Below are 7,607 nucleotides of genomic sequence, written 5' to 3' on the forward strand. Positions count from 1 at the left end.
TATTTTATAAAAACATGATCAAATATATTATATTGAGCTTATATTTAACTAAAATATAAGCTTAACTTCTCATGACCAGCTAGGCGAGGTTGGTGGAATCAACTGACTCTCTCACTCTTTGGTTGCCTAGCAACGACCTGCTGGGTTGCCTAGCAACAACCATGTGAGTAACTGCAACAGCAACAGTTTCAAGTTTCCCCACTGCGCCTCAAAACTGCTTAAAAATAAAAAATAACGCTGTGAAGAGAAAATTGGATAAAATTTAATATGTCAGATATTCAAAACAAAAAAATATCAATAATGATCGATATCGACTGATATGAAACACTTACATGTGATACGTTTTTCATCCATAACGTCCAGCCTTAACACCATTTTAATTTATTTTTTTATCTGGATTCTATTTAAGGTTTTTAGGGTAAAAATGTTTGGATTCGTTCTACAATAATCAAATAAAACTCCATTCAAATAAACTGAGGTTTGTGGACGCCGCTTAACGTGTTTATTAACAGTTATTACTCCTTCAGCCCTTCTCACCTTTATCACCATCTCAAACGTGAAGACTCCAGTAAAGACATAGTCCAGGTACTTCAGAGCCTGAAAGCACAGTAAACATTTCAGAAGGTTTCCCTCCATCCTGCCAGCTCTCTGTTTGCTCTGCACTCTTCTTCTCAAACACACCAAACACGAACACACACCTCCACCTCGGTTTGCCTCTGTGGCCCTGACTGAAATGCTAATTAGCTGTGCTTGTCTGTCAGACGGGAGGAGCTCAGGCCACTTGTCTGCATGCATCTGTTCCCAACGCGGCTCGCGTGTCACACGAGGGAATCAAGGGTTGACTGAACTGGATGTGTGCCACTCCGTCTTTGTTTCAGCGGCACGGTGAGTCCAGGCCACACGGCTGCACCTACTACACTTTAGCAAAGCGTCTTAGTTTTGCTTTTCCTTCCCTTGACAGTGGAGTCCGAATGAATCAGCTGGAGTGGAGATATTTATGCATTCGCTCGCATCACCGCGCACATTTTCATGCAAATACTGGTCGCCCCAGATGTTTATCTCTGACTCACGATGTTGCGGTCGGCGTTGGCCTCCACCGGGTCCTCGGCGGCCAGCGTGATGCTGCTCATGGTGATGACAATCAGGATGCACATCTCAAAGTAGCGCAGGTTGACCACGTAGTGACACAGGCGCCGCACCCTGCAACACCAACCGCACAGGAACTGAGAGGAGCTGCCAGCCACACACACACTTCAGTCTATGGTTCTGGCCTGGTTTAGGGAACAGAACCGTCCGGACCAGCCCGACCCACCGCGGACCAGCAAATAACCGACTTCAAACGTCTCTGGTAGAAAGTCTTTACTTTCTGTCTAAAGTCATTATTCTGGTCCAGTTTTCTTTACAGAACTGTTTTTAATTCAGATGCGCTGGATAGTTGTGGATTATGAACTACGGTGGTCCAGAAGGGCCAAATAAATGGAAAAGCAACAGAGGAAGTTGTGCTGAAATAAAAGTAAGTTATGATAAACCTGCTAGCATAGCTTCCATTTTAGCAAAACGTTTTGACTGTTGTGACTTTTCCTTTTGTGTTACTTAATGCTTCTGTTTTGTACTTTTTGTTGTTGTGTTGTAGTTTTTAAATATTCTGTTGTAGCTTTTGACTGTTGTGTTTTTTGTTTTGTAGCTATTTTACTGTTAGTTTGTAGATTTTAGTTGCTTAGCTTTTGACTTTTTCTGTTTTCTCTGTTCTTTGTTGTTGCTTTTTGTTGATTTGATATTTTTTTCCTAATATAACTTTAGACACATTTTTATTGAACTGATTGTGACATTAACATGGTGTCAGGTTTGTTTGGTGCAGATTAAAATATTGGCCTGTTAATTATTATTGTGACGTCCAGAGGAGTCCCTCAGGGCTCCATTTTAGGACCCCTACTCTTCACTCTATTCATAAATAATCTTTTGGATAGTTTCCAACAGCAACATTTCATTTTTATGCAGATGACATAATCGTTAGTCTTTATTGTTGTTCCATTCAATTTATAAAAACTAAAATTTGTTTAATACTGAAACTAAATGTTACTGATATATTTCTAATTTCATAAAATCAAAACAAGAACCTGATATAAATCTTTATTAGTAACATGATCAGACAGTTGCATCTGAAATTAGGTTTAATTTTTATGAATCTATTCTGATTCTCACTTTCTGCCTCTTTATGCATCTGTACAGGTCGGATACTGTTTACCAATGTGCTCCCAGTTGTATTACTGGATGTGGAAATTATGCATCTCACTGTTCAGAGCCTGCTGCTGTTAAATCGCCCTGCCGGTTTGTCCCCAACGTCCCACAGGTTTTAAAGCACAGATTTCTGCTCTGCCGCTCTTTTATCTGTATTTGTAAATACCACAAACAGTGGGGGCTGCAAACGGCAGACGCCTGTTCCCAGAGTCGGAGCATAATTAGGAAAAATGGTGTTGAAATAAGCAGCATCTGCTTCCAGGAATACCGTAAAAACAGGACAAACATCGTCAGAACTGCTGGTTCAGCTGCTCTTTGTTTTCCTCAGGATTTTTCTCTTCAGTTGTTCATGTTGTATTATCTGTAGCTGTTTGCTTACATGTTGGATTTGTTGTATGTTTTACTGCTTTTGCAACATCTTTAATATAAAAAATTGATTTTAACCTGTCCTTTTATATTTTTTCTAGATATAATGCACATAAATTCATACTTTATGTTTAATCCTGTCGGTTTTTGTCATGTTTACTCGTTGCTACCTAAATGTTGGTAGCGACGAAGAAATAAAAGCATCAGTAAGAAATAAATCTGATACATGAAAGATACAGGAACCAAGATCTGCCGTCAAAAATGCTGATTTTAAAAATAAATATATCCAAACTATTTTATCTCAACTCTAAGCCAGTAATATTCAAAACAAAAGAAAGGATAAGGTTTTTATTTTATTTGGTTATTTGTTGCTTTAGTTGTATTAGATGTCTGAAATGTACTGAAAGTATTTCTGCATGTTCAGTGTTGGAACCTACGGGTTTGTTTGTCCGAAGACGAACATGGAGCTGTAGGGAAGAATCTGCCGCGGCCCGTTAGCGGCCTCCTCCTCCTCCTCCTCTTCCAGGTCCTTCTTCTCCTCGCTGAGCTGGAAGTTCCCACAATCGATGCTGTTCACTGGTGCAAAGCAACAGAGAGTATAAATATCACTCATTTACAGCAACATAAAGACAAAACAACAATAGAGAAATGCCAGCTGTAGGTTATCGTAGGATTTGCTTCATTTGTTCCTCATTAGAGGATCCATGATTCACACAGATCTGGAGGCTAAAGACCAAAGAACAATAAAAACATTATTAATTTCAGAATTCATTCACTGCTGTGTGTCTGAGGTAACATAAGTTCACAAACTCCAAGTTCTCGTAGCTAACGGCTACTGAATCGAGCTAACAGTTGCTAAGAACCAAAACTTAGAGCCAAGCTTACAGCTAGAAGAAAACCACTACATATGGTTAAAGCTGCTCAAAGCTAAGCTGGCGGTTCTTAAGATTAAAGCTAGCGGCTACCCTGGATTGAGCTAACAGCTACACAGATTCTAGCTAACAGAAGTTAAACCAGCGGTTACTGAAAGCCAAGCTAACGCCTACATCGAGTGAAGCTAACGCTTACTGTAAGTCAACCCATTACCAGCTCAAAGTCAAGCTAACTGCTAATTATAACAAAAATAAAACTAACTTGAACATAACTGCTTGCTAACAGCAACTTAAAATCTAACAACTGTACTGAGTCAAATGGTTAGCAACTTAGTCAATCTTACAGCTGCAAAGAGTCATGCTAACATTTTCTTATAGTCAAATCAACAGCAGGTCAGAGTTGAGCTAAGTCCTGCCAAATGTCAAGCTAATAACTTGAGAAGTTGTTTACTTAGCGAGTCAGGACTTGGCTTGACTAGTTGACTTTTGACTGCTAAGCCTAGGAAGAGCCAGATTTACTGCTGCTTATAGTAAATGTGAACTCTACTTAAAACTGACAGCAACGCTAATAGCTACCCTGAATCAAGCTAAAAGCTACCCAGATTCTAGCTAACGGTTCAGAGTCCAACTAATGGCCACTGAAAATCTAGCTAACAGCTACATCAAGTCAAGTGAACAGTAAATCAAACAGCTACTTAATGTAAAGCTAACTGATGCTTAAAGTCAAGCTAATAGCTACCAAGCTAACTGGCACTTGTGGTAAAAGTAAAATATCAGCTCTTAGGAATAAAGCTAATAGCTAGTCACAGTCAAACTAAGAACTTCTCAGATACTAGCTAATGGTGACTAAGTGTTTCGCTAACGGCTACTGAAATTTTAGTTAGCACCTATGCTAAGTCAACAGAACAGCTATTTTAAGTCAGCTTACAGCTAATCAATCATTTAAGAGATAATGTATCTAAAACCTCACTTGAGCACAATTTTTCTTTTTTTCTGTTGAGAAAAAGTCACAGGATCATTTTTTACTGAATATGTTTTGTTTTTTGAGAGGTTGTGCCCTCACTGGGAATGATGGTGGTTTCTCCGGGCGGCGCGGTGATGGTGACGGGGATGTGGATGGCGTTGCTGTTCAGGGCGGCCTGGCTGGCTCTGGTCGAGTTCTTCTGGTTGTCGGCATCTTCCTGTTTCTCACTCGGCGTCAGGCTGCTTCGCTTCAGCTGCAACGGACTCCCAGCGAGGCTGTCGTCCTCCGTGTCTGCCTGTCTGTCCCTGGGAAAGCAGTGAAATTAACCTAAATGTAAATGAGCTGAAGAAACTTCTAACCTAAACTCTTCTTCTTTGGTTCAATTTAGTGTGTCAGAAGATCAGATTTAATTATGACATCAGTGGAGTTGGATAGTAACTAGTTACTTGGTTTCTTTTACTTGGAGTAATTTTATTATGAAGTATTTCTCCTCTTAATCGTCTGGACTCGCCTCTGGATGCGTGAGGAGCGCAGCTTCTTCTCTCCGTTGTCTCCTCTCCCTTTCCCGTCGTCTTGCGCTCCGTTCGTCAGCGGCCCGTTTCCTTCCTTCGGCGTGCGGCGGGAGCAGTGGTGCCGATGGCCTCGCTCCTCCTCCGGTGACCCGTTTTGTGGGCGGAGCCTCTCCCTGTCCTGGGCGGCGTCGGCGTTGTGCTCCCTGCTGCGGCCGTGGTGGCTGTGGCGCCGGACCGCCTGGCCGTCGCCGCCGTCCCCGTTCCGGTCCCGGTGGTGGTGGCGCCTCCTGGAGTGGAAGCTGTCCCGGACGCCGGGCCCGGTCGCCTCCTCCGATGCACCGGCTCGGGTCTGGTCGCCGTTCTTGTCCTCCAGAACAAGCGGCCGGTCGGTGTGCGTCTTCATGTCGGGGTGCAGGTGGAGGGCGCTGGAGGCGGCGAGGCGCTCGTCCGGGTCCAGCTCGTTGAACAGCGCCTCGGTGCTCGTCTTCATGTTGTGCTTCCTCAGCTGGTTGGTCCGCTGCTCCCACACCGACATGCTCTTAGCAGAACGCTGCTGCTCCTTGCTGCAAGCATCCAACCAAAACACGGTGAGTAAATCTCAGGTTCTGGTGAGTTCTGATGGGCCGGAGCCATGACATCTGAGGCTGACACATTCCCAGAGAAGCGTCTGGAAGTGCAGAATCAGCAGATTTAGGTCGATGGATGGCGAGTTAAACGATCACATGAAGAGGAAAATGAAGAAACATTTTCACTGATTAGATGTAGCTAAGAGAGCGCTAACGCTAAGGCTAACGCTAAGGCTACGTTCACACAGCAGGAAAACCTGAATCTGGCTTTTTCACACCAGTCTGAACCGAAGTTAATGTACTTAACTAAAACTAATGAAATACAGGCTATTGTAGCTAACTAAGGCTAACAAAATAAGTATCATAATGGTCAGTTATCATTATTATAGTCTATGCTTTACGCTGCGTTTCCCTACCAAGATGGCCGATCACTTCCAGTTCTGACTTGTGGGAGCAATGTATTATCAATATGAACTACCACACAAAAAAATAAAATGGGAATTGAATGAAAAGACCTGCTGTGTGAACGCAGCCTAATGGTCTGATATATGGATCCCAGTGAGTTCCAGCTGAATAACGGAAAAACAGTAAATCTGTCACCTTGGTTTATAATCTCACTTCCAGTTTAGTAAAATGTCCTCAGGTCGGATTTTACTGATGTTCTTAATGTAAGTGGTAAAAACTAAGTCCATCCCATAATACTGTAGCTGATTAACTTGATGGTCCTGCGTTTGGTATCATTGACCCATTGATGACCCAGTTTGAGACAAACCTCTGCTGTTGGACAGCCTAAAATCTGACTCTGGAATATTTTACATTTCCCATAAAAGACGTCCAGTTTCCACAATGTGCCTCTTTTTTTAACTGCTTAAAAATAAAAAACGATGTGGAGAGAAAACTGGATAAAACAGGAGAGGTCATGGCCACAGTTTGGTAACATTTTAGATATTTAGCGCAAAACTAATCAATAATTATCGACATTGGCTGATATGAAACGTATCATGATACGTTGTTCAGCCTTACTGTTCTTTTGTGAAGAGTCTTATGAGACTCTTAGGCTGCTTTATGATTTTTTCTTTTCACTGTTGAGTCAGTTCTGTCATGGTTTATTTGTGCAGGATTTTCCTGTTTGCTGTGGTGTACCTCAGGGATCCATGTTGGGTCCCATGTTGTTTTGGAAGGAACCTCCAGGATCCATTTTCAGTAAGCCGTGTAACAGGAGTTACAAGATGGCCTGATAAAACTCCTGCTTATGGAGGTGATTGTATCTGCTGAGGATAAATGACATGCATTCGATGAGCAGCACGTCTGCTGCTTTCACCCCTACATGTAATGGAAGAAATAAGGTTGTGCTTAATTTTTAACAACATTCATTGGAGAGATATTTCATGTAAAAGATCTGTTACATGATGTTTGATGAGAAAAATAAACAATTTGCATACATGCATTTTTCCTCCAAGAAAACAAGAGGCAAGAAAAATCAGATGATTTAAACTATGTTAGCAGTCCAGACTGTCTGTAAGGCATGACTGTACATGGAACCGTTGTCTATATGGTCACCTGTATTTCAAGATATGTCGAGTGGGGGAGCAGTAGACTGTATAACTCCTAAAAGACACACAGACAGAGAAAAGACAGGAACCAGACAGACAGGTCAAACACACACAGACAGGGAGCTTTGGTACGGCTGCACTGGACAACGACACTGACAGGACTGGAGCGGTCATTTATAAGAAATAACGCATAAAACTATAGGAGAACCTGTACAAATATTTTTATTTTATAAACAAATTTAAGCCTTTTTTACAGATTTGTGTCAATAATTAGAATAAGGCTGGACGACAAACCAATAGCAATATATAATATGCCTAATATTCAATATTCAATCTATGGAATATAGTATTTTGGGGAGATGTATGCAGAGGAAAGACTTTTGCTAAACAAAGTTGCTGGAATCAACAGACTCACTCGCTCTTTGGTTGCCTAGCAACGACCTGCTAGGTGAGAAGCAGTTTCAAGTCCCCCCCCTCCCCAACTCTGGTTACCTAGCAACGGCGTTCTGAGTAACTGACGCAGCAACAGTTTCAAG

The 7,607-nt window shown here is 42.0% G+C and overlaps 1 protein-coding gene across 16 annotated transcripts in view; it reads right to left on the bottom strand.

The window, feature by feature from the left end:
* Positions 1-7,607, bottom strand: part of LOC103154531 (voltage-dependent N-type calcium channel subunit alpha-1B) — a 122,011-nt gene that overhangs the window by 39,979 nt on the left and 74,425 nt on the right. For 15 of the 16 annotated variants that reach the window (XM_016662792.1, XM_016662786.1, XM_016662796.1 and 12 more), the window contains 5 exons: positions 4,952-5,515; positions 4,540-4,745; positions 3,042-3,180; positions 1,071-1,200; positions 538-597 (listed from right to left, as the gene is read on the bottom strand). In XM_016662792.1, coding sequence (XP_016518278.1) covers positions 538-597; positions 1,071-1,200; positions 3,042-3,180; positions 4,540-4,745; positions 4,952-5,515 — 1,099 coding nt within the window. Of the gene's footprint in view, positions 1-537; positions 598-1,070; positions 1,201-3,041; positions 3,181-4,539; positions 4,746-4,951; positions 5,516-7,078; positions 7,127-7,607 lie in introns of all 16 variants that reach the window. The other variant, XM_016662787.1, reaches the window with a different exon arrangement.

Source organism: Poecilia formosa, unplaced genomic scaffold (assembly GCF_000485575.1).
Source record: "Poecilia formosa unplaced genomic scaffold, Poecilia_formosa-5.1.2 Scaffold390, whole genome shotgun sequence".
Classification (NCBI taxonomy): domain Eukaryota; kingdom Metazoa; phylum Chordata; class Actinopteri; order Cyprinodontiformes; family Poeciliidae; genus Poecilia; species Poecilia formosa.